Consider the following 27,017-nt stretch of genomic DNA (forward strand, 5'->3'; position numbering starts at 1 on the left):
GGTGGTCAGGAAAGGCCTCTCTGAGGATGAGACATCTGAAGAAAGATGAGAATGAGAAAAGGCAGCAGGCCATGCAGATATTCCCATTACATCCCAGTTGCTTTTCTTCTCTTGGGCTTTATGATGATGTTACCTTGTATTAAGAAGTGTTATTGGGCTTCCCTGGTGGCGCAGTGGTTGAGAGTCCGCCTGCTGATGCAGGGGACATGGGTTTGTGCCCTGGTCCAGGAAGATCCCACATGCCGCGGAGCAGCTGGGCCTGTGAGTCATGGCCGCTGGGCCTGCGCGTCCGGAGCCTATGCTCCTCAACGGGAGAGGCCACAACAGTGAGAGGCCCGCGTACAGCAAAAAAAAAAAAAAAAAAAAATTAGTATTAAAAACATTTCTTCCTCAATTCATTACTTCATTTAACAACTTGAGAGAAATTCCTTTCTAGTTGTAGTATCATATAATCATATTCCTGTGCAACTGGTTTGTTTTTATCCCACAGACACTGGAAATTATATAGCCGACAGAGTTTCCCCTTTCACATTGACTGCTAGAAAACTCAGAGATTAATTTATGGCCTGTCCATATTAGCCATAGTAGTTGTGAAGGTCATTATGGTATGCCTCTTTTTGGTTTGGTTTTGTTTAGCATCATTCCTCTCAAGCCTGCCTTTTTTTTAACTCTACCATGAGTTCATGCTATCTTGTATTTTATGTATCCATGTAATCTAATCAGAAGCCTTTTTGGAACAAGATACAGTGGTGAATTGTAAACATGTATGTTTATAAAGGTAGAAAACATGACACATAGAGAATTACAGTACTTACATTGGTAGTATAGGCCGGTGGTTCTCAACTGAGGGCAGTTCTGTGTCCCCCAGGGGACATTTGGCAACATCTGATTATCACAGTTGGGAAATGCTACTGTCATCCTACATTGAACAGGACAGCCCTCAAACAAAGAATAATCTAGCCCAAAATGCTGATGGTGCCAGGGTTGGGAAACCTTGCTGTAGACTGGACCAGTCAATCCACAATTTCATACATTCCAGGGCTGTAGAAGCATTTTGTAATGTAAATGTCAAATGTGTTTCCATGTAGCTTATTCTAATATACAATGTATATTCTAAGTGGGTAGGTTGGGTGCCCTTCCACTAAGTCTGTCATCAGTCAGCTATTACTGAAAGCAATATTTTCCCCTTTGGAAATCTGTATTATGATGCCCACAAAGCCATAACTTCAGGTTGACAAAGTTGGGGAGAAGTGTGCTTTTTGTTTGACCGCCAGTATTTTGAACATTTGAATAAGCAGCGTAGTTAAAATGAGACTATGTTCTTTTCATTCTTCATTCTTTTTGCAGGCTTTCATAGAGACCATGTTTGCCAGTAAAGCCCCTGTAGAGGAAGGCTTTCTTTATGCTAAGGTGAGCATTAAATGGCTGGAAAAGTTTTGTTGGACGCAAATGTAATTTCATTGATTTGCATATGGCATCCAGTTGGCTTTCATGGAAGTGAGCAAGATATCAGTGGAGAGGATTTGGTTCTTAAATGTCAGTGGTAATTTATTAGATGAGTCTAAAATATGTAGAGCTACAATTAGATGGAGAAAATTGCGAAGTAGAACAGGTAAAGAAGGAAAGACTTTTGCAAGTGTGAGTTAAGAATAATACTGTTTAAGTAATGTAAAGGCAAAGAATCTGAGGTGGTGTTGCAGATAGTAGCAGATATGAACCAGTCTCCAGGTCCATCCTAGGATATAATGAAATTAGTAGAATTTACCATTTCCCTAGCATCCTTTTTCACACTTCCAGAGCATGTAGGTCGGTAGCTATTTGAAAGGTTGAAATTGGTAATTTAGAGCTGTTGTTGAAAATGCAAGCCATATTTCAGTGTTGATCTAAATAAGAAAAAACAAATAGTAACATGTAAAGTATCTGACCGTTTCTCTGTACTCAGCCCAATCATAGGCTTTCCATGTTCTCTTCTGGACTTAACAGTTTGAAAATCACAGGAAATTTAGAGCACTCAGGAGAAAAGAACAGATTTAATAATAGAGTTGAATAACAGTATTGGGGTGAGCATAAAAGAAATGACCTGAAGTTACAGCATAATAGTTTGGTTAAAAAGATGTGACGAGGGCTTCCCTGGTGGCGCGGTGGTTGAGAGTCTGCCTGCCGATGCAGGGGACACGGGTTCGTGCCCCGGTCCGGGAAGATCCCACATGCTGCGGAGCGGCTAGGCCTGCGAGCTATGGCCGCTGAGCCTGTGCGTCCGGAGCCTGTGCTCCGCAACGGGAGAGGCCACAAACAGTGAGAGGCCCGCGTACCGCAAAAAAAAAAAAAAAAAAAAGATGTGACGAATAGTTTTCCATTGTTAACTTAAGATAAGTACTTGAATGGAGGTATGGGCTGTTGAAGAGAGCCTGTGCTGGAGCTGCCCTGAGGAAATCTCAGACTTTCAGTCATACTTTGCTGTTGTTTTGCAGTTTGAATTTGAATGCCGGGCCCGTGGTGCAGACATCTTAGCCTACCCACCTGTGGTGGCTGGAGGTAATCGGTCAAACACTCTGCACTATGTGAAGAACAATCAACGCATCAAGGTACACAGACCCCCTTCAGTGCTGCTTCCTCTGGGTCCAGATGCCTTAGTAAACTCTAACCTCATGGTCCCCTAACCTTCAGCTTTCACAAACTAACTGCTATTTATAAATCCCTTACAGACATGATCTCATTTGATCTGCACATTAGCACTGTGAGATAGGAACAATTATTAACATGCTTGTTTAATAGATGAGGAAAATAAACTAAAAAATTAGGTAACTCGTTAGTGCAGAGCCAACTATTCTAGTCTAAAGCCTCTGCTCCTTTCACTTGATAAAGCTCCTTTGCTAAGGACTTGTGGCAACAGTGGGCCAAGCATATTTTGGGAGCAGACAGGTTTTACGACTATCTTGTTAGCTGTGAGGGAACTTATTTTTTATGGTTTTCTCCCCAAGTGACTATACAAGTAAAGAATTGTGTATTCCTTTATTAAGTCTATTTTTAATTATCTACTTTAATTTACAGTAAATTCAAAAAACAAATATAGCAAACATAAATTATACAATATAATTTTTTTTAATGAATACCCATGAACCAACGAGTCAACTCAAGAGCCAGAACATTACCAATGTTACATCTGCGTGCGTACCCTTATGCTCTGGCACCCTACTGCCTCCCTCCCAAAGGTCACTAACCAGTATCCTAAATTTTGTTTGTCATTCTCTTGATTTTTTCAATTGTTTTATCACAGAGACATGATTCCCCAAACAATATTAATTAGTTCTGCTTGTTTATGAAATATATAAAGATCATATATTGCTATATGTAGTTTTGGGGACTCAAACTTTTCTTTTAACCTCAAGTATGACAAGATAATACAAATTTTTTCTCAGGTATTTGTATCTGTTTACACTCCTACCAGCAGTGTATAATTCTGTTGACCACATCCTTTCCATCCCCTGATATTATCAGACTTCTTAATTTTTGCCATTTTAGTTGGAATAAAACAGTATCTCATTGTGGTCTTCATTTCCATTACCTCAATTACCAGAGAAGTTAAGCATCTTTTCTTATCTTTGGCATTACTGCTTTCAACTTGCTAATGTGTTGTTTAGGATATTCTGATTTGTGTACATGAATGAGATTGTCTTATAATTTTTCTCATACTGACTTTATGGTTTTCATTTCAAGGTCAAACTAAACTCATAAAATGAATAGTTTATTTTTTAATATTGTAAAATGGTTTGAATTAATGTTTCTTGAAAATTGGGTAGGACTCTGCTGTGGAATTATTTGGGCCAGATATCTTTTGTGGGATTTTTAACTATGATTCAATTTCTTTAATATACTGAGGCTTTCTATTTTTCTTTTTCTTTTTATTTATTTATTTATTTTCCGTTTCTTATTGTGAAATGTAACTACTGGAAAAGTACTTAAACCATAAAAGAATAGTTTAATGGGTAATTATAAAGTTAACACCCATGTGACCGTTACCCAGGTCAAGAAATAAAACATGTAGGCAAGCTACAGCCCTCTGGGTGAAATCCAGCCTGCCACTTTGTTTTTTAAATAAAGCTTTATTGGAACACAGTGGTTTCCACTCCCCCACCCCCACCCCATGGCAGAGTTGAGTAGTTGCACCAGAGGCAGTACGGTCCACAAAATAAATATTGTCTAGCCCTTTACAGGAAACACTTAACCCCTGAAATAGGACATTACTGTGACCCCCCCACCCCCAAGAAGCTTTTCCACCATGTGGTCCTTCCCTCCCTGTGATAACTCCCTCTCTCCCTGATAGGGTAACACTCTCCCAATTTTGATGGTGATCATGTCTTTGCTTTTCTTTTTATTTTACAATTAATAAAGTAGTTTATATAATTTGGTTTTGGTCATGTTTGAACTTTATATATTTGAAATGTTATGTCTGTGTCTTCTTTTGTACAGAAGTATATTGTTGTATGCCGCTGTAGTTTGTTCATTGTAATTGTTAGAGTGTAGAATAGCAGGTAGAGTATGGTCTGTGAAGTTAAATATATTTTCATAAGAATGCTAAGACATTATATTATGTGCTCTTTTTCACTCTTATTTTCTCTCAACTGTACTGTGAAGTATCCCAGAGGCCTTATGACATGCAATATCACACCAACTTGAATGCAGAAGCAAATATGAGACTCCAGCTGTCTTCTCTTTGTCTATGCTAGACAGAGATTTGCAAAAATGTAAAACAATGCCACTTTTCTAACTAAATATTTTTATTTAGAAAAATAGTTATTTTCATTAAAAATATTATTTTAGCATGTAATTAGTGGGTTTATTGTTATTTTTAAATGAATAAATATTATAAAATTTTCTCAGTTTGAATTTCTTAATGTGATAAATATCCATAGGTGGATATTTATATATTCTCCAGGTTTTTACCATTATGAACAATGTTCTGTAAACATTCTTGTACATTATTCATGGTATGTAAGTTATCAAGGTTGCCTAAGAGACACCTAATAATGGAATTGCTGGGTGATAGGATATGCATATTTGCAACTTTCATAGAAAATGCCAGACATTTCCGAAGTGTTTTTATCAGTTTATATTTCCATTCTTCTGGAGACAGTTTGGTAGATTATATTTTTGTACCATTTTGTCTAAGTTTTTAAAATTGTAGTATTATCTTACATTTTAATCTTTTGTGTTTGTAGTAATGTACCCTTTTACATTCTTTTTTTTCTTTTGTTTTGTTTTCCCTTTATGTACCTTTTTACATTCTTGATATCCTTATTTGTTTGTTTGTTTATTTATTTATTTTTGGCTGCATTGGGTCCTTGCTGCTGTGTGTGGGCTTTCTCTAGTTGTGGCGAGCAGGGGTTACTCTTCATTGTGATACACATGCTTCTCATTGCGGTGGCTTCTCTTGTGGAGCACAGGCTCTAGGCATGGAGGCTTCAGTAGTTGTGGCACAAGGGCTCAGTAGTTGTGGCTTGTGGGCTCTAGAGCACAGGCTCAGTAGTTGTGGCTCGCAGGCTTAGTTGCACCACAGCCTGTGGGATCTTCCCGGACCAGGGCTCGAACCTGTGTCCCCTGCATTGGCAGGCAGATTCTTAACCACTGCACCACCAGGGAAGTCCCTTTTCTAATAAATCTTAATAGACAGTTTCTTTAAAAGTAAACATACATATTCTCTGTGAACCAGCAGTTTCTTTTTAGGTATTTTTCCAAGAAAAATGAAAACATATGTCCAAAAAATGCCTTGTACAAGAATGTTGATAGCAAGTGTACTCATAATAGTCCAGGGGTCCATAACCAGGATATTAGATATGGAAATTACCATGTGATATATCCTTGAGATAAAAAGGAGCAAACTACAGCACTGCCAACAGCATGAATGATCCCAAAAGCATTACACTGAATAAATAAGCCAGACACAAGAAAATTGCGAACTATATGATTCTATTTATATGAAGTTCTGAAATAAGCAAAACTAATCTATGGTGATAGAAATCAGATCAGTGGTTGCTTCTGATGGGGTGTTGACTGGGTAAGGCCATGAGGGTGTGGTTACATGGGTGTATACATTTGACAAAACAGACTTAATTCTGTATACTTAAGATCTGTGCAAAGAAATCTCAGCAGAGGTTTGTGGGTTTTTATTAGTCTTTTAAAACCATCTTCTCTCCTGCATGCCTCAGTGAAGATCCTGCGTACCGCAACTAAGACCCAACACAGCCAAAAATTAAATAAATAATAACTTTTAAAATAAATAAATAAAAATACTAAAAAAAAAAAAAACTTTGCACATCATTAATGCTATTTTGTCTTTGTTTATTATCTCATCACACTGTGCCCTGGCCTTTGTTAATTTCACTCTTTTACTCTTTGTGTTTATTCTCTTGTTCTTCTTTTAAGCTTTTTTTTTTTTTTTTTTTTTTTTTGTGGTACACGGGCCTCTCACTGTTGTGGCCTCTCCCGTTGTGGAGCACAGGCTCCAGACGCGCAGGCTCAGCAGCCATGGCCCACGGGCCCAGCCGCTCCGCGGCATGTGGGATCTTCCCGGACGGGGGCACGAACCCGTGTCCCCTGCATCGGCAGGCGGACTCTCAACCACTGCACCACCAGGGAAGCCCTAAACTTCTTAAATTAGATGCTAAACTCTTTTTTCTGGCCTTGCCACATGGCTTACAGGATCTTAGTTCCTGGACCAGGGATCAAACCCGGGCCCCCTGCAGTGAAAGCACCGGATCCTAACCACTGGACCACCAGGGAATTCCCTAAACTCATTAATATTCATCCTTTCGTCTGTTCTAATTATAATTATTTAAGGATTAATATTTTACTTTCATTATATTCCATGTGTTTTTTTCATTATATTTCACTGTTTCTTTTTGCTTTTGCTGCATTAAGATTTCTTTTTCTTTGGTATTTCTCAGTTTTATTATATTTCTAAATACAAATTTATCATATATTATAAACAATAAATATAATATACTGTTTAAAATAATAATGATAAAATGAACAACCATGTATTCACCATCAAGGATAAGAAGATCGTTGCTTATAGCTTAGTAGTCCCTTGGGTGATCTCAAGCACATCTCCCTTTCTGTCTCCTACCATCTTGACTTTTGTTTTAACCATTTTTTTTTTGTTTTTCTTCATAGTTTTACCACCAGTGTACCTATTCCTAAATATAGTATTCATCCTTGAAAAACTAGAGAATAAGCACAAATCTAGCTTTACAGGGAGAGAGACATATTGCCATTGTTGGATAAAGTGACCTAAATAAGAAATAAGAGAAAATAGTCAAAAACTTCTAGGTCATAGTCTGGCTTCAGTTATCTGAAACTTTTCAACTTAGCGGGCAGGGTCATCAAGAAGCCGTGAGAAATGCAGAGGTCTGCTGGGGCATCTGGAAGGACTCTGTCATGGACCGGCTGGTAGGCATCTGGCAGAGATCTAGTCAGAGACAGCAGGCTGCCCTGTGGTTCTGCCTCTGAGCTCACCACGGCTACATCTAGCTGTCAGGAATAGGTCAAAGCAGAGCCCCCTTCTAACAGAGTTTGTTTAGATTTACCTGCATGTTGATCTTTCCTTCTTGCATCTTAGATGGCCTTTCTGGGATCACCTTCCTTCTACCTGAAGAACATCCTTTAGATGAAGGTGTGTAGCTGATAAACTTTTTCTACTTTTGTTTAGCCAAAACATCTTTATTTCATTCTCATTCTTGAAAGATGGCTGTGCTGAGGAAAACCATCCTAGATTGACAGTTATTTTCAGTCATCAATTTTAATAGATTATACTCCTTTCTTCTGACTTTCAGTGTTGCTGATTTTAAAGTATAATAATTATCATTCCTTTATGAGATTTCTTTTTGCTTTTGCTGCATTAAGATATCTTTTTCTTTGGTATTTCTCAGTTTTATTATATATCTAAATACAAATTTATTTTTACATGTCCTCATTATGATACCTCTGCTTCCTGAATCTGTAGATTCATGTCTTCATCAGTTCTAGGAAATTCTCAGACATTATTTCTCCAGATATCATCTCTCCTACATTCTCTCTGTTCACTCCTTAAAGGTCTTCAGTTACATGTATGTTAAACCTCTTTTCTGTTTTCAATAGCTAATGTTTCTTTCATGTTTACATTTGCCTTGTCTGTCTGTGTCGTACTCTAGGGGATTTTCGTAGGTCTGTCTTCCAGGAAACTAAATTTTCTCTTCATTTGTCTAACCTACTACTTCAGCCATACACTGAGTATTTTATTTCAGCAGTTGTTTTTATTTCCATTTGGTTGCCTTCGAATCCACAGTTATTCTCAGTTGTCTCTTGTTGCTTGTTATCCTTTGTGATTCCATTTTTTATCCCTTTAAACATTTCATAATAGCAATTCTGTATCTCATAACTCCATTGTGTGGAATTCTGGAAGATCTAAATTTGGTATTTGTTGTTCCTGCTGACTCTCACTCACAGTGACCTACTGCCTTGTGTGCTTGACAGCCTTTGGTTGTGAGCTCATATTTGCTTGTTATTTTTGGGAAATTATGCAATCCCAAATTTGGGCGCTATTTCCTCTAAATGTTATTTGCATATGCTTTTGCCAGAGTGAAGTGGGTCCTAATGACCTGGGGCCCTATGATCCCCTGTGAGTGTCCTGGGTTAATGCAGGAATCTCCACTTCATCTTCCCCACTCTGCAACTCCTTCTTTCCTATATACTGTAACACTTACCTTATCACTACTCAGCTCTAGTTTCAGTTCTGGGTTGATTTTTTTTTTTTTTTTTTTGCGTCACGCGGGCCTCTCACTGTTGTGGCCTCTCCCATTGCGGAGCACAGGCTCCGGACGCGCAGGCTCAGCGGCCATGGCTCACGGGCCCAGCCACTCCATGGCATGTGGGATCTTCCCGGACTGGGGCATGAACCCGTGTCCCCTGCATCGGCAGGCGGACTCTCAACCACTGCGCCACCAGGGAAGCCCCTCTGGGTTGTTTTTATTCAAGAAAAAAAGTCTTTAAGATGTCTCTTATATGATGTAATGTCAACATTTCATAAAATATATTTTTGTCCAGGATTTAGTTGTTACCTAAAATTTATTCCGTCATGTTTCCAGAAACAAAAACCACATTGATTCTTCTTGCCATTATTATATATGTAATTATTTGACCATTATTCTACTATGTGCCAAGTTCTGTGCTTATTTAGATGTGAATAAGATATGGCCTGTCTTCAAGGGCATAAATAGAAAATTTCAGTATAACATGACAAGTAGTAAAAGAGAGATGTACCCAAAGTTTTTTGGTTTTTTTGGTTTGGTTTTTGTCTGGGGTTTGTTTGTTTGTTTGTTTTCCCCCCACATGTATTTTGATGGAGAGCAGAAGGGAAAGTGATATTCTAAAGTTAAATGGTTACGGGTAATTATATTTGAATAAAGGCCCTGGATAACAACCTATATAGAATTTTTTTAATTAATAGTGATAATGGTAATATTTATGATGTTAATAAATCATAAATGCTAATGTTTACACCTGGTAATTCAAACTCCAGCACTTTGGTTCCAGAGCCAATGCACTTAACCACTCTACAGTGCCATCTTTCTTGAGCCAGTGTGAATTCATATGAAAAACTTAGACACTATTTCTTGTGAGAAGGAACCAGAGAAGATTAGTCTCCTTTAAAGTAGAGTTTTTGTTTTGTTTTGTTTTTTATAAAATGAAAGGCATGAAGAGTTTAAATTAGAAGAAGAAAGAACTGACATTAAGTCACCTACTTTTACCTGTCTTACTTTTGTTCCAGGATGGGGAAATGGTGCTGCTGGATGGAGGTTGTGAGTCTTCTTGCTATGTGAGTGACATCACTCGTACCTGGCCTGTCAATGGCAGGTAGGGCTTCCAAAGATCCCACTGCTTCTTAGGAGTATGAGTTAGAATATGGGTATATTTGGAATAAAGAACTAAAGAAATATACAAGTTCCCTCTAGCACACATTAACTGCCTTTACAAAGCTCCTGATTATTTTCTAAGACTGTTTTTTATTCATCATATCAAGGATCAGGCACCTAAAAACACCTAGTTAACATGTGCGCACACACATTTTTTGAAAACAAATTTAAGTTTTTATTTTCTGAGTACAAAGATAATATTTAGGTTATGGTAGAATAGTTTGGCCAGATTAACCCTCCGATAACAATTATAGAATCTGGACAAGATATTAAAAACAAGTATTTAAAGGCACTAGAAAGCTTCCTAAAAGCCTGTAGAAATAGCAGCATAAGTCTGTCCTTGAAAGAAGAGCTATAATGGGTTAGATCTAAGTGGTTAGTATATTTTGCTTGAGGGAACTTCCCAATTCACACAGCTTGGCAGCAAGAAGCCACAGCCTAGTTGGCCTGAGGTGTCAAAGGACAGAATTAGATACTAGCAAGGAACCAGAAAGATGGGAAATCCTGAAAGAGAGCGTACTGCAAAAAAGGGTGAGGTCCAAAATTTGCATATAAAATATTCCAAAATCCTTGGCTGATCACTACATTATATTCTAGGGTGAGATCCCAGGAGGCTCAGCAAAATACTGGCAGCCAGAATTTGAATGGACTGAGCAGAGACTTTAGTTACTTCCCACTAAGAGCAGAGCTTGCAGTTTGAATCCAGCCAAGTTAACAAAATCACTCTTCAGAAGAACATAACAGAATTTTAGAATCTCTACATTGTATCATTCATAACTTCTACTGTTCATTTTAAAAAATCACTAGACATAAGAATCAGGAAAATGTGACCCATAATCAATAAAATTATAGTCAATAAAAACAGATCCTAAATAACCCTAATGTTACAATTAGCAGATGAGGACTTTAAGGCAGCTAACAATAGCTGTGCTCAAGGAGTTAAAGGAAGATATAAGTGTAATGTGTGAACAGATAGAGAATGTCAGTAAGAAACCAAAAACTATAAAAAGATTCAGGGATTCTGGAGAGATGGCAGCAAATAATAGTTTTTCAGTCTTTCCAAATTTTCAAATAAGAATAGAACAACTAGGTAGTGACTGGTATCCCAAACACCAGGTAATGGGGTATCCTTAAAATCTCAAAATACGAATAGTTATGAACATACTATGTACAACCACAAGACCTGGGTGGTATCAGTATCTGTGTGGAAGGAGAAGGAAGCAGCAATGGTGGGGGGGGCTAACAGACCTGAAAACAGGAGAACCCCAAAATAACCAACAGCTATTCACAGTCAGGATAATGAGCCAATTTCAGAACAGAAGCTGAAAACAGGAAGGATTTGCCAATCCAGTGGCCCAAGAAAGTCTGAAGGTGCTGGGCTCCCTTCTAAGACAGGGGCTCACACTTAAGGTAAACTGCTAGAAGTAGAACAGAAATTGAGCAGGTTAGGAACTAAAGAGGGGAAAGAATGAGATGATCCAAATCAAAGAGGGGGGAAAGGGAGTCCCTTGGCGGTCCAGTAGTTAGGATTTGGCACTTTCACTGCCTTGGCCCGGGTTCAATCCCTGGTCGGGGGGAAAAGATCCCAAGGGCCATGCAGTGCAGCAAATAAATAAATAAAACCAAAGTGAGGGAGAGCTAAGGAAAGATCTGAAACAAGCTGCCTTGTTTTTTACCACTACACCAAAACAACAGATTATACTCTGAAGTTAAATCTTTTATAAATCCTGCCTTATTCTAAAAGTACAGGAAATTAATTTCATATAAAATAAGCAATTAAAAAAGCATCTAGGGGACTTCCCTGGAGGTCCAGTGGTTAAGACGCCATGCTTCCACTGTAGGGGGTGCAGGTTTGATCCCTTGTCAGGGAACTAAGACCCTGCATGCTGCCCAACACGGCCCAAAAAAAAAAAAAGCTTCTAGGTTAAATCTCATAAAAAGTTATTAAAAGCAAAAGGAGAATAAGGAGCAGAATAACATCCCTACAGAAATGAAAGCATGCCAGAAAGACATGACTACAAAATAGATCAAAACAATGCCCTTTTGTTTTAAAACAAGCTAAAAATTTTTAAAGCAAATCATTCAAAACATGAAAAAACAACATATATCAGAATTAGAAAATCTTGGTAATGAAGTGACAAACTCAGAAAAGAATTAGAAATAAATTTAAAATCATTTCAGGGGCTTCCCTGGTGGCACAGTGGTTAAGAATCTGCCTGCTGGGCTTCCCTGGTGGCACAGTGGTTAAGAATCCGCCTGCCAATGCAGGGGACATGGGTTCGAGCCCTGGTCCGGGAAGATCCCACATGCCACGGAGCAACGAAGCCCGTGTGCCACAACTACCGAGCCTGCGCTCTAGGGCCCGTGCTCCGCAACAAGAGGAGCCACCACAATGAGAAGCCCGTGCACCGCAAAGAAGAGTAGCCCCTGCTCCCCGCAACTAGAGAAAGCCCATGTGCAGCAACGAAGACCCAACACAGCCAAAAATAAATAAATAAATAAATAAATTTATTTTTAAAAAAAGAAATCAAACCAATTAAAAAAAAAAAAGAATCTGCCTGCCAATGCAGGGAACACGGGTTCGAGCCCTGGTCCGGGAAGATCCCACATGCCGCAGAGCAACCAAGCCCATGCACCACAACTACTGAGCCTGTTCTCTAAAGCCCACGAGCCACACTACTGAGCCTGAGCACCACAACTACTGCAGCCCACACACCTAGAGACCGTGCTCTGCAACAAGAGAAGCCACCACAAATGAGAAGCCCACACACCGCAACGAAGAGTAGCCCCCACTTGTTGCAACTAGAGAAAGCCCGTGTGCAGCAACAAAGACCCAACACAGCCAAAAATTTTAAAAAAATTTTAAAAATAGGCAAAGAGTTAGAACATACACATGAAGGAAGCCCTGAAGAAGAAAACCAAAGCAAGGGAGCAGAACAAATACTAAAAACTATAATTTAAAATTTTCCTGAAAAAAAAATATTGAAACTACCTTAGAAAGAGCACACTGCGTACCTGAGAATATCAGCCCAGGAAAAAACAACACCAAGACATAGTCTAGTAAAATTCTGAACCTGCAAGGAAAAGAAAAATTCTTTTGGGGACTTAGAAAAAAAGAGGAAAGGAAACTAGACTGTTATCAGACTTTTCAAAAGCCAGGCTTTATGAAAGAAGAAAATAGCGTAACGTATTGAAGATGCTCAGAGAACAAAAGTGTGAGCCAAAGATTTTATCTGCAGCAAAAGAAACTTTCAGCTATAAAGGGTACAGATCGTTAGGTGGGAACTTAAAGAACATTACTCCCATGAATCTGCTGGAGCTGTGTGATCAGGAAAGAGGATATCACAATAAATCCTACAGATATCAAAAGGATAATGAGATAATATGTGAACAAATATGTGCATTCATCATTGTTAGTCATTGAGGAAAATGCATGTTAAACCTCTACACATCCACTAGAATGGTTGAAATTAAAGAGACCAACCATACCAAGTGTTGGCAGTGGTGCAGTGCAACAGGAACAAAAAGACTTGTACAAGAATATTCATAACAGTTTTATTCACAGTAGCCAAAAACTGGAAATGACCTAAATGTCCATCAGCAAGAGAATGAATACACAAATTGTGGACTATTCATACAATGGAATACCACCCAGCAATAAACAGGGAACAAACTACTGATCAAAATAACACCATGGACATTATTCTTAATGAAGGAAGTTCAGCACAAAAGCATACATATTGTCTGATTCCATTTATATGACATGCTAGAATAGGCAAAACTAAGGTGAAAATAATCAGAACAGTGTTTCCCTCTCGAGGTAGGGGTGTTGATTAGAAATAGACATGAGGAACTTCCACGAGGGGGAGGGCAATGTTCTGTGTCATAGGGATATGGATCTGGATCTCAGTTCCCCAGAGAAACAGCCAGTGGGATATATTATGTATGTATGCATATGTAGGTAGGTGGGTTGGTTGATGATCGATTGATTTTAAAGAACTGGCTCATGTGATCATGGGGATTGGCATTTCTGAATTTCAGAGGGCAGAAATGCAGGCTGGAAACTCAAGCAAAAGCTGATGTTGCAGTCTTTAGGCAGAATTCTTTCTCCAACATAGCAAAGTAGTTCTGGTATTTGAATTCATTTAGTGCAGGCTACCTTTTGATCCATGTTTCAGCCAACCAACCAAATAAACCGTTAGAGCCTTTCTGAGCCCTCAAGCTTCAGCATTGAATCCAGAATCTCCTTAGTGGACCCCTATCAATAAATTCAGCCTGATCCAACTTTATGTTCCTTCCACCATTAGCCCACACATGAACATCCATTTCTATACATATTCCCAGATTTTTTGTCTATATAAATAGGAAAAATCGTGCAGTTCTTTTTGGATTATAGTGCATCTCGTCATGGGTCACACTTTGTACCTAACTTTTTGGGACCTGCTGGGAGTAACGTCTAGTTGTGGGTCTAGAAGCAACTACCAAGGCAGCTGCCTTTGGGGAGATACCTGTAGGTTCTCAGTCAAAACAGGGTTGGCCTTCTCAGACTGGGGTAGAAGGGCTGCTTCTCCTAGCAAAGATGACTCAGCAGAATTTAGGGGTTCAGTGTCCCCAGCTTCATCACCACCAGCACATCCATTTGTCAGAATTGTAGAGCTCAGATTTGTACATTTCAGTGTATATAAAATTTACATTAGAAAAAGAATTGTTAAAAAATGTTTAGTAATACTGAGATGGGGTGGAGCATGTTTATACTCATCAATGACAAACATAACAGTGTTAATAATGGCTGAACCTGGGAGATGGGTGTGTAGGTTTTCATTATAGCATTACCTTGCTGACTTTAACCATTCTTATTAGGGGACATTTATAATTATAATTATTTTTAAAATCACAGTGAACATTTTTGTATATTCAGCTTTTTTTGAATTTCAAATATTTTGTCAGGATGGCTTCTTAGAGCAGAATTACAAACTTAAATTTTATGAGTACCTTTAAGGCCTTTGATTTAACTGGCTGTACTAATTTACAATTCCATCAACAATGTATAGGGACTTCCCTGGTAGCACAGTGGTTAAGAATCTGCCTGCCAATGCAGAGGACATGGGTTCGAGCCCTGGTCTGGGAAGATCCCACATGCCGCAGAGCAACTAAGCCCGTGCGCCACGACTACTGAGCCCAAGCGCCTAGATCCCGTGCTCAGCAGTAAGAGAAGCCACCGCAGTGAGAAGCCCACACACCACAGAGAAGAGTAGCCCCCATTTGCCGCAACTTAGAGAAAGCCCGCATGCAGCAACGAAGACCCAACGCAGTCAAAAATAAGTTAATTTTTTTAAAAATGTGTTAAAAACACATATCATATACCACCCGAGCTTGGTATTTTTCCCTCATTTTTCCCCATTACTGACGAAGAAATTATTATACTAAGGACACCTGGAAACTAGTAAGTTATTAGTAGCCAAAGTATTTTTTTTAAAACAAATACATTTTATTTACTTATTTTATAAATTAATTTATTTTACTTTATTTTTGGCTGTGTTGGGTCTTCAGGTTGCTGTGTGCGGGCTTTCTCTAGTTGCGGCAAGCGGGAGCTAGTTTTTGTTGCAGTGCTCGGGCTTCTTATTTGCGGTGGCTTCTCTTGTTGCAGAGCACGGGCTCTAGGTGCATGGGCTTCAGTCGCTGCGGCAGGCGGACTCAGTAGTTGTGGCTCGCGGGCTCTAGAGTGCAGGCTCAGTAGTTGTGGCATGTGGGTTTAATTGCTCTGCGGCATGTGGGGTCTTCGCAGACCCGGCTCAAACCCATGTCCCCTGCATTGGCAGGCGGATTCTTAACCACTGCGCCACCAGGGAAGTCCCATAGCCAAAGTATTGATTAGTTTATCCCATGACATCTACTTTGCCTATAAGTGGATCCTTAGGCTCTGTTTTTTTTTTTTGTTTGGTTGGTTTTTGTTTGTGTTTTTTTAATGGTAAAAAAAAAAAAAAATGGAGAGGATCAAGAGTAAGCCTGATCTGGCCCTCTGACTGCATTCATGGCTGGGTGCATCTTTTAACCTCACCCCGTGTCTGTCAGCTGACCCTTTGAAGGAGAGATTGTTGTTGCTGCCCCAGCTTTAAGGGTTATTGCTCTTCCTGTTGAGCATCTAGGCATGGTTGAGGTCCTGTCATTAATGATATACTGGTACTGACTAAATATCAACAATGCCCCATCATCATTGCCTTGGAGTTTTTCTAATCAAACTTAGAAGCAAACTTCCTACAATATCAGAGAGTTCCAAATTCGAGTTCTTGGGTTTTCCTATCCCCAGGTTCACGGCACCTCAGGCAGAACTCTATGAAGCTGTTCTAGAAGTCCAGAAAGATTGTCTGACCCTCTGCTCCCCTGGAACAAGCTTGGATAACATCTACAGCATGATGCTAACACTGATAGGACAGAAGCTTAAAGAGTTGGGGATCGTGAAGAACATTAAGGAAAATAATGCCTTCAAGGTACTTCACTTCCTTTGACCCGATTTCTTAAGAACACCTGACATGCTGCTTAGTTTTTATCCTACGTAAAACTAATGAGATTTAGAAATGGTGTTGGTGATTCTTCACCAGTAAGAGGGACTTTTTTTGAACATGGATTAAAGCAAAAGGTGCAATACTTATTTCTACCAGAAGATGGCAGCACATCTGGTTCATTGCATACTGTGTAACTAGCTCAGTATTCAGAAAACAAAATGAAGTCTGGTTCAGACAGGGGGGAAGAGGACATAAAACGGAGGAGAGGTTAACTCTTAATTCTTTTGTAGTGATTTTGAAAAGGTAGAGGTCGAAGGGGAGGGTGTTTCTTCCTTCAGTAACATTGTTGAGACTTTTAACAATATCCTCAGTTGCCATGTTTAGTGAATTTCATCTGCATCCAAAATGTGATGGTGTTCAGTAAAAATTTAAAGCCTCAGCTTTAAATTAAATGGTATGCGACCATGCCAGGTGGTCAAACGAAACAGACCAGTAAGGCATCTCCTAGCTCCAAGTTTAGGCTGCCAGGGTTTCTTTTATCAATAGGAAAAAAGCTATAAATTCCTCCTGTTCATGCCAACAAATCTTGAATCAACGGATAGAAATATCCAAGCTAGTAAATGCCTAATAATTACTGTGTTACATGGTGTTTCATACCTACTCCACAAGTTGCTGTGAGATACTTAGAGTCTCCAGAGTAGCCTTCCTAAGAGGGACATGCGAACATTGAAAAGAGAACTATTCTAACACAATTATCTTCCCTCCCCCAAGAAAAGAGATTTTCATTTGCCGTAGTCATTACTGGGCTTACCCCAGTTAGCATGTGTGTAGTATATTAAATTGTAAGAATAGAAATGTGGATTAGTTAGAATGCTGTTGGCAGAATTGCATACAAGAGGTGGCAGTTTTCAAGTCTCTTAAGCATTAGCCCGAGGATAGGTGAAACAAGTGGCAAAACTGGGGGCAGGGGTCAGTGTTAACACATATCTCATGGCGTTATAGTTGCCCAACTTTCCCCTTAAGGGGTCATTGCTCTAATAACACTGAGGTAATATCTTTTCCAGGCTGCTCGAAAATACTGCCCACATCATGTTGGCCATTACCTGGGGATGGATGTCCACGACACTCCAGACATGCCCCGCTCCCTCCCTCTGCAGCCTGGCATGGTAATCACAGTGGAGCCAGGTAAGGGGAGGTGCTAGCAACCTCTGATCCCTTGGGACATGTAATTCTAATGTTAGAACACTTTATTTTTACCTGAACGAATGTAATTAAATTAGAAGAGACAGGAAAATGAATCTCTCCAGTAGATTTTTTCGTGAGCTTTTTTATTTCACATCACACAATTTGTTTAATTTGACTTCTCCAATAAACAACAGATGGGGAATACTTTCGATCAGTAGATATTAAGAAAGAAATCTTTTTCTAACCCTGCCTTTGCCAGGGCCAGTTTGTACTAGTCCTTCCCATCATCTTGGTGAGCTGCTGACACTTGTGAAGCCCCTGGCACTTTTCTGCAGAGACACTCAGACTCCCCATGTTCTCAGTTGCAGCTCCTCTGCATTGAACTGCCTGCATTATTCCACTTTTTAGTATCCAGATCCTTTCTTCTAAGCTTCAGAGAGAGCTGGCAGTCTAATGGTTCTCCAGCTTGAATGATGCTGGATGTTGGGCAGGATTCAGTAGAAAAGTGCTGGCCACGGTGGAGTATAAGATTGATGTTACCGGTCAGGTTTTTTTTTTCCTTTTTTTTTTTTTTTTTTGCGGTACGTGGGCCTCTCACTGTTGTGGCCTCTCCCATTGCGGAGCACAGGCTCCGGCTGCGCAGGCTCAGCGGCCATGGCTCACGGGCCTAGCCGCTCCGTGGCATGTGGGATCTTCCCGGACCAGGGCACGAACCCGTGTCCCCTGCATCGGCAGGCGGACTCTCAACCACTGCGCCACCAGGGAAGCCCCACCAGTCAGTTTTAAACATCGATGCTGCTTCTGTCATGAAAGCAGATCTCAATCTTAGATTTCAAGCGTTTTCACCTCTAAATTATGTAAGTTATAGTTGGGACACATCTTTTATGCCACCCTTTAAGTCCGGGCATATGTTGCTGTCTGTGACCTTACGTACTGTTAAGTCCAATCTAGTTGATGCTTCCTTAGACTTCGACTACATTTTTCTTTGCTGGTCTTTTTATTCTTATCACAGAACAGCATCTGTGAGTACAGAGAAGGAAGTTTACAGTTTCTTTAATATGAAAAGACCTGGTGTCTGTCTGACTTCATGATTAGAAAGGGAACCTTGGTTTCTTAGAATTTTTTAAACGTTCATTAAGGTCTTCCTTTTTCCCTCTTTACATCATGTACACGTCAGTTACATTTATGACTTATTTGAGTATTTGTGCAGCTTCTGGTTGTTGAGGCTAATAATATCTAAGTAAGTGTTTTTTAAATACATTTTAAAATGCCTTAAGTCTTTATTTTAGCAAAGTGCCCTTTTTCCACGGAACTGTTAGGCAGAGAAAGAATGCATTTATATAATCTACTGGGTCCCAGCATATATTGACATACTCATAAATTAAGTAACTTTAGTGGCCCATTTGAGCCATTAGAACGTGACAGAATCATGATCAACATTATTGTAGTTGTATAGATCTTGTAGTCTACTATACAAAATAACTATAATAATAGTTCTAGTAATGATAGGCAACACTTACTGACCATTTATGTACCAGACATTTTTATATATATATTATCTCATTTAATCTCCACATTTCTATTAGGTAGGTACTGTTAGGATCCCAACTTTATAGAGGTTAACTTACTTGCCCCAAATCATCCAGTTACTGCCATTTATGAATAGAATGTTCTGATTCTTTTTTCTACTTCTCAGGTATTTATATTCCGGAGGATGACAAAGACGCCCCTGAGAGGTTCCGTGGTCTTGGTGTACGAATTGAGGATGATGTAGTGGTAACAGAGGACTCACCTCTCATCCTTTCTGCAGATTGTCCCAAAGAGATGAATGACATCGAACAGATATGCAATAGGGCCTCTTGACCCTCAGTGTGGCCCACATGCATCTTAGGTTCAGAAGGGGTGGACGTTGGCCTCTGTGCACGTGTGCTTTCTGGGGGTCTCTGTGTGGACATTTATACACGTGTTCCACTGGGGAGTGCAGCAGCTATATGAGTGTATGTAGTTGTGTATGTGGTCTTTTCTTGTTTTATGTAGCTAGAAATCTGGGAAATTGAGTTTTGGGATTGTATGTTACTGCAACTTTAGTAACATTAATTCTGTAGAATTAATGACTCAGACAAGTTTAGTTTTCAGATGTAAAGAAAGATCTTGGTTACATATGTCCACGCATCCCAGTTAGCACATGGAGAAAATTCTCTGCTTCTCTCCAGGTCCTTCCCCTCTGCACTTTTCCTGAGATCTACCTAATATCATAAGATTTTTGTGTAATGCTTATATATTTTGAGCCAATCACCAAGGTCTTTCCCTACACTGAAAACAACCCATCAGTGATTGTGGGTGGCCAGTACATACCTTCCATAACACCTGCCTACCTATCCAGGAGCCCATGTATCTACCGGAGCCATGTGAGCCCTCAGGACACTGGTGTCCTACAGTCACACCATTCAGCCACAGTCCAGATTCCAGCAACACTAGCTATCGAACAAAACATTTTTGAGCCTTTCTTGCTATTTGGTTACCTGGGACCTGGAAGGTGTTTAGATTCTTGATAAGGAAGGAAATGAAAGAGAAAGAAAAGTATGTGTGTCTGCTGTAGATCCAGACCGCCATCCGTCTGTTCTCAGTCTAAAGTTGATTCCTTTCCCAGACATCCATGCTTTCTTTATAGATTCTTAATGCATTGACCCTCAGCACACCCTTGAAGCTGCTTCCCTGGCCAAGGGCAGATCCTCTACTTACCCTATTAAAGTCAGAGGAATGGCACCCAGTATTCAGAGAGACACCCCAGTTATTATTCTGTGATTTCCTCTAGTGCCAATAAAAACAAAATATGCAACCCGCTCAGTACCTGTAAACACCCTGTGATCCTTTCCTTCCTTGGATGTTAGCACTGGAAGGACAATGGTAAAGACTCATGTTTCCCTCAACACAGTGTTGGATGCAATTATATAATACTCAGTTTGTGAAGTGAACAGGGCTAGACTGCTGCAGATAGGTTATTTGGGAGCTCCTATCATAGGGGAAAGCTTTAAGAACTAGTGTGTTCACCTCCTTTAAACCTGCATATGAGCTCAAGATGTATAAAACATGCTGATTATTAGAACATAAATTCGAAAAATTTTAAGAAAATATTTGCATTAGGGAAGAACAGGCTAGGAGATTAACACTCCTTGCAGTGCTAAAAGTTTGCCCATCTTGTCAGAAAAACCCAAGGTACAGAGCCCAGAGCAGACAGGCAGTGACTTCATCAGGAGACAAAGATAATGTTAGCGACCAAAGTGATACAAATTGTGTCCTGACAGTGCTCACCCGCAAATGCTTGGCTGTGCTCAGCAGCTGTGGGAATGGATGGCTGCACAGCTGGAGTCATCATCCCTGCACCTGCCCTCCTCACCCCTCTCCAACTTCTCAGTCCTGTGCTTGTTACTTTCTAAGAGGGGACTAAAAAGAAACCCACAACTCTGGCTTCTCACTCCCTTGGCCTGTATGGCCTCAACAACCTTTTTCTGGAATTGGGTTACCTTTGTTCACTTACAATCCTGGAATAAGGAATTTCCTTTTCTTCCTATAAATCATTTTCTGTAGTCTTCAACTTTCTAGCTAAAAGCTTAGGCGGCTTTTATGAATAGCAGCCTACTTGGACATGAAACAGACTTCTTCCAGCTGGACTCCTGGCAAGTTCTACAGGTGTTGCAAGTCACACGTAGAACAGCCGTTGTGGAATTCTTCTGGTGATTTATAGTCCCTGACCCAGGCATATTGTCCTTTGAGTCCCCGATTAACCACAGCAGCTAACATTTGCATCAGACTATCAGAACCTTCAAGAAGTGACACAGTGTACATCTCAGAGCAGCGGTTCAGGGACTGTCTGATCTGTTCAGGATTGGTTGAGCAGATAATTGTGCACAGTGCTGGAATCTCATTAATTCTTAGCCTTACCACAGACATGCCCCACATTTCCCTCCTGGTTTCAGTATAATAAATACTTCATATATACACCAAGCTCTCCTAATGAAAACCTTAATTTTTAAAAAATGCTTCAAATGTTACACTGGAATTTTTCTCCCTGAATTGAAGAGATACAGCTAAAATATTAACAATAATCTAAAGGCAAGAAGTATATCTAGGGCTTCCCTGGTGGCGCAGTGGTTGAGAGTCCGCCTGCCGATGCAGGGGACACAGGTTCGTGCCCCGGTCTGGGAAGATCCCACATGCGGCAGAGCAGCTGGGCCCGTGAGCCATGGCTGCTGAGCCTGTGCATCTGGAGCCTGTGCTCCACAACGGGAGAGGCCACAACAGTGAGAGGCCTGCGTACTGCAAAAAAAAAAAAAGTATATTTAGATGGCCTCTGCTGCATACTTTTATGGTTTTATTTCAGGAATTGTTATTTTTCTCTGTAATTAAACTGGGACTGTGTTTTTTATTTGAAACACAGCAGTAGAAATAGAATAATAACTCTCCTCTTCCCATAGTCATACCCAAGTTAGGAAGGTACTTCTTATGGTGACTTAAAGTTCTCTTTGTGTGTCTTCTTTCAAAATATTGTTATCTTTTTTATTAATTTTTGTAAGGTCAGAAAAGGAAAACTTCTACTATAGACATTATATCTTAATTGGGTTTAAGATCCATAAAATAAGTTAAATCCCCGGATAAAGACATTGTAACTCATTAAAATAGAAAACTTGGGCTTTGTTGTTTTTCAAAACATACATAACCAGCATCCTCCTTAGCTTTGTTAATAATAGGAGGAATGCAAATATGATGCATGAGTGCTGCCTCTCCCTGTCCTGTGTCCATGTCACATCACATGTACAGCATAGTGGCTGTCCCACCAGTTCCACCTGTGACCCCAGAGTCCTTTGTAACACAGTGTTTCCAGTAACTGCTGTCAGTAAAACAAGAGTTGGGATTTGAGTGAGACTCTGTCTACCATCCCTCAACTGGCATATGATCAATAATAATGTAACTTATTTGTGCTTGTATGTTAGAAACTCAATGAGGGCCCAGGATGGTGGCAGCATAAGGGATCTTGCTTGGAAGAGGTTTTTACCGTGTGGTTTTTGTTTGTTTGTTTGTTTTTAATTTTAGTTTCCTGAAGTGGGATCTGTATCCCAAAACTTAAGCTGATAGGGTTAAGTTTTAAGCCTGGACAAATATACTTCAAGCTGAAGTGTTTAATAATCCTAATATGAGAAGGTGAATACATCATTAAACCCTAATTCTAGAGCAGAATTCCACTGTCACAAAGCACGTTTGTCTTCCTGGCTCCTTTCACCTCTGCCTATGTGTCACTGAGGAACTTGGGGTAAGCATCAGTATTATTCAGATCAGGGATCCCCACTGAAACCAAGGCCTCTTGGGGTGTGCTTCATGAGAAGCTGAGAGAACTGCAGTCTTTGTGAGCATTTCTTAATGCTTTGTATGACTTTTGTGCAATTATATAAGTTCAATTTGGACAAAATGCTGTTACTTTTTAAGGCCCTATTGACTGAAAGTAGGTATGTCATTTCCCAACAAGGGAAGACCATTTGTTATTGTCATTTTAAAAATAAACTATAAAACGATGTAAGAGTGTTTGGTTTGTGCATGTACGTGTGTGTTATTTTCAAATCTAGAGTTTATAGCTTTAAATGTGACAACAGTTTGTTTTACAAAGTATTTTATTTTACAGAGTATTCATTAACTACTGTCACAAAATCATGATAGCAAACGAGATAATCTTAGCAGTCATAGAAGGGGGAAAACCAATGGATTAGATTGACTCAAGGATCAAACGTATTAACATGGTGAATATACTTGATAACATTGTATTTTATAATTGAAATTTGCTAAGAGAATAGAACTTAAATGTTCTCACCAAAAAAAAAAAAAAGATAAATATATGAATTGATGGATGTGTTAATTAACTAGATGAGGGACATCTTTTCACAATGTATACGTGTGTCAAATCATCACCATGTACACTTTAAATATCTTACAGTTTTGTCAGTTACAGCTCAAGGAAGCTGGGGGAAAAAAGGCTGACTCTCCACAAAACTGACACATAGGTCTGCAGACAGCCCCTGTAGAACTCAAGACATTACACTATAGCCATGAGCATTTTATGAAGGGCAAATTTTGCAAAATTTTAAATATGTAAACTTTCTCAGCAAGCCATATAAAGAATCCTAAGTGTAAGCATCTCTTTATTTGTTTGTTTGTTTGGCTGTGTTGGGTCTTCGTTGCTGCGCGCTGGCTTTCTCTAGTTGCGGCGAACGGGGGCGACTCTTCGTTGCGGTGTGCGGGCTTCTCACTGCGGTGGCTTCTCGTTGTGGAGCACGGGCTCTCGGCGCGTGGGCTTCAGTAGTTGCGGCTCACGGACTCAGTAGTTGTGGCTCACGGGCTCTAGAGCGCAGGCCAGTAGTTGTGGCGCAGGGGCTTAGTTGCTCCGTGGCATGTGGGATCTTCCCGGATCAGGGCTTGAACCCGTGTCCCCTGCATTGGCAGGCAGATTCTTAACCACTGCGCCAATGCGGAAGTCCCCAAGCATCTCTTACTATTAGGAATCCTCTTTAAAATCTGGGGCTCTCTAAGATGTGCTCTCCAACATTTTTTTTTTTTTTTTTTTAAACAGAGAACAGGAGTATTTATTTATTTATTTTTAAATTTTATTTATTTATTTATTTATTTACGGCTGTGTTGGGTCTTCGTTTCTGTGCGAGGGCTTTCTCTAGTTGTGGCAGGCGGGGGCCACTCCTCATTGTGGTGCACGGGCCTCTCACTATCACGGCCTCCTCTCTTGTTGCGGAGCACAGGCTCCAGACGTGCAGGCTCAGTAGTTGTGGCTCACAGGCCTAGTTGCTCCGCGGCATGTGGGATCTTCCCAGACCAGGGCTCGAACCCGTGTCCCCTGCATTAGCAGGTGGATTCTCAACCACTGCGCCACCAGGGAAGCCCAGCTCTCCAACATTTTTCACATCCTGGAACACATAAAAAGATATTTTTTATATGGCACAATGGAACAAACTTAAGGGGACTTAGAAATGTGTACATGTGACTTAGAGAAGAAAATTAATTACATACCCTTTATATAATTATAACCACAAATTCGTGCAAAGTTTTACAGGAATTTTTAAATTTGCATAACACTTCCAAAAGATAAATTTTAAAATGTCAATAAAAGACTTAGCTTCCTTTGGAAACATGACTTTTTGATAACAGGCTGAAGCACCTGCACACAATTCCTGATCCAAACTTTGTAGTGATATTGTCTTCAGATTCCTCATAACCACCATTTACAAGAAACTGTACAAGTAGGTGACAAGAAATTTAAAACCATTTTTATGATCATTCAAAACTGTGTAACTGGGGACTTCCCTGGTGGTCCAGTGGTAAAGAATCCGCCTTGCAATGCAGGGGATGCGGGTTTAATCCCTGGTCAGGGAACTAAGATCCCACATACTGCGGGGCAACTAAGCCAACGTGCCTCAACTAGAGCCCGCGTGCCACAAACTAGAGCCCACATGCCCTGGAGCCTGTGCGCCACAACTAGAGAGAAGCCCATGCGCCACAACTAGAGAGAAGCCAACGGACCACAACAAAGAGCCTGCGTGCCACAACTAAGACCAATGCAGCCAAAAATGAATAAAATAAATAAATAATCTTTTTTAAAAATAAAATAGTTTTTTAAAATGTGTAATTGAACTGATGAATGGATAAATGAAACGTACATCCATCAGCAGATGAATGTATGAAACGTGGTCTATTCATACAATGAAATATTCAGCCATAAAAAGGAACAAAGCACTGATACAGGCCACAACATGAAAGAACCTTGAAAACATTCTAAGTGAAAGAAGCCAGGCACAAAAGGCACATATTTTTTATGATTCCGTTTACATGAAATGTCCAGGATAGGCACATCCATGGAGACAAAGTAGATTAGTGGTTGCAAAGGGCTGAAGGCAGGAGGAAATGGAGTGACAGCTTACAGGTATGCTTTCTTTTTTAGGTGATGAAAATGTTTTGGAATTGGTGGTAGCTGCACAACTCTGTAAGTATACTAAAAAACATTGGTACACTTTTAAGGGGAATTTTATGGTATATGAATTAAATCTCAATAATTTACAATTGAAACTAAATTTCAAAGACTCTAATAACTTCCTTTCGTTGACAAATGCAATGTGAAATTTTTTTTTTTTTGGCCTCCCCTGGCGGCATGTGGGATCCTTGTTCCCTGACCAGGGATCGAACCCACGCCCCCTACGTTGGAAGCGTGGAGTCTTAACCACTGGACCGCCGGTGAAGTCCCAATGTAAAATTTCTTATAATGTGGATTTCCAATCAAATCGAAATCATTTCCATCAAATATTTCAAGTTAAGCTATAATTCACAGAACGTATGTGCATTTTTGGAACAGTCATCCTGCCTATACCTTTGACCACAGAGGTCAGAGGTGTCCAATGTATGTGAAGCAGAGGGCGGGGCTGTCGAGAGCTGCACCTGCAAGGAGCACTGGCCCAGTCTTCACCCCCATGACACCCTTGGCCAGCAGCAACTTAGGCATTGGCACCTGAAACACCAACTGCTGCAGTGACTCCATGGCTCCCTTGTCTTTGATGAACAGCAGCATACTCAACACCTGCTGCTGAGCTGGGCCAGGTGGTCATGCTGAATATGACCAGGTGGTAGCACCCTCTTGGCCATATTTCAGTGAGTCCACAGCTCATGGTGATACGGTGACAGGTAAGGGGGCTCTGGCTCCTCCAAGCTCCATCCATCTGGCCATCTTAAGGACAGGAGGGACCAGTATCTCCCAGCATACTAATTTCAAGGCACATCACTTAAGGTATTTAATTTAGGATTATAAAATCTAGAATTATGCTGACTAGAGCTTACTTACCTTCGACATAAAAATGTGTGGCACTACGTAAATATTGATTCAAATTTCCAGTTTTTAAAGCTCAGTGGTTCTGGATAGTTGCCACTAAATGCTGTCTTTCTTTTCCTAGCAACCTTGAGATTGGGAAGCCTACAATGGTATACCAAAAATGTTTATAAAAATAGTCATCTTGAAAAAAGTTATTTAGTATTTCATTGATCGGTGTTTGGTTATGCTTATCTTCATGTTACATGGATTAAAATCTCTCATGAACTATAGCTAACTCCTGCACTGATTATAATCTGGGCAGTGTACTATATGTTATATGTGAATGATTCTACTTTACTATAGGGATTGCTATGCATAATAAATTGTACTCGACATTTCATAAAGTAGTTAGAGCAGGCTCAGAGTCCACCTGCAGAAGCCTGATAGAGTAGTTTTTGACAAAAATATGAGTATGGTTGTTCCTCAAAAAATTAAACAGTTATCATTTGATCCAGCAATTCCACTTCT

At 40.0% G+C, this 27,017-nt stretch overlaps 1 protein-coding gene across 4 annotated transcripts in view; it reads left to right on the forward strand.

Moving 5' to 3' along the window:
* The window catches only part of XPNPEP3 (X-prolyl aminopeptidase 3), a 62,383-nt gene extending 36,704 nt beyond the window's left edge, over positions 1 to 25,679 (forward strand). For 3 of the 4 annotated variants that reach the window (XM_060025721.1, XM_069541213.1, XM_069541214.1), the window contains exons 5-10: positions 1,348 to 1,410; positions 2,472 to 2,585; positions 9,806 to 9,891; positions 16,258 to 16,438; positions 17,518 to 17,638; positions 19,335 to 23,207. In XM_060025721.1, the coding sequence (XP_059881704.1) occupies positions 1,348 to 1,410; positions 2,472 to 2,585; positions 9,806 to 9,891; positions 16,258 to 16,438; positions 17,518 to 17,638; positions 19,335 to 19,501 (732 nt within the window). In that variant the 3' untranslated portion in view covers positions 19,502 to 23,207. Of the gene's footprint in view, positions 1 to 1,347; positions 1,411 to 2,471; positions 2,586 to 9,805; positions 9,892 to 16,257; positions 16,439 to 17,517; positions 17,639 to 19,334; positions 23,208 to 25,631 lie in introns of those variants that run through there. The other variant, XM_060025722.1, reaches the window with a different exon arrangement.
* Positions 25,680 to 27,017: the final 1,338 nt, after the last annotated feature.

This window comes from Delphinus delphis, chromosome 11 (assembly GCF_949987515.2).
Source record: "Delphinus delphis chromosome 11, mDelDel1.2, whole genome shotgun sequence".
Classification (NCBI taxonomy): Eukaryota; Metazoa; Chordata; class Mammalia; order Artiodactyla; family Delphinidae; genus Delphinus; species Delphinus delphis.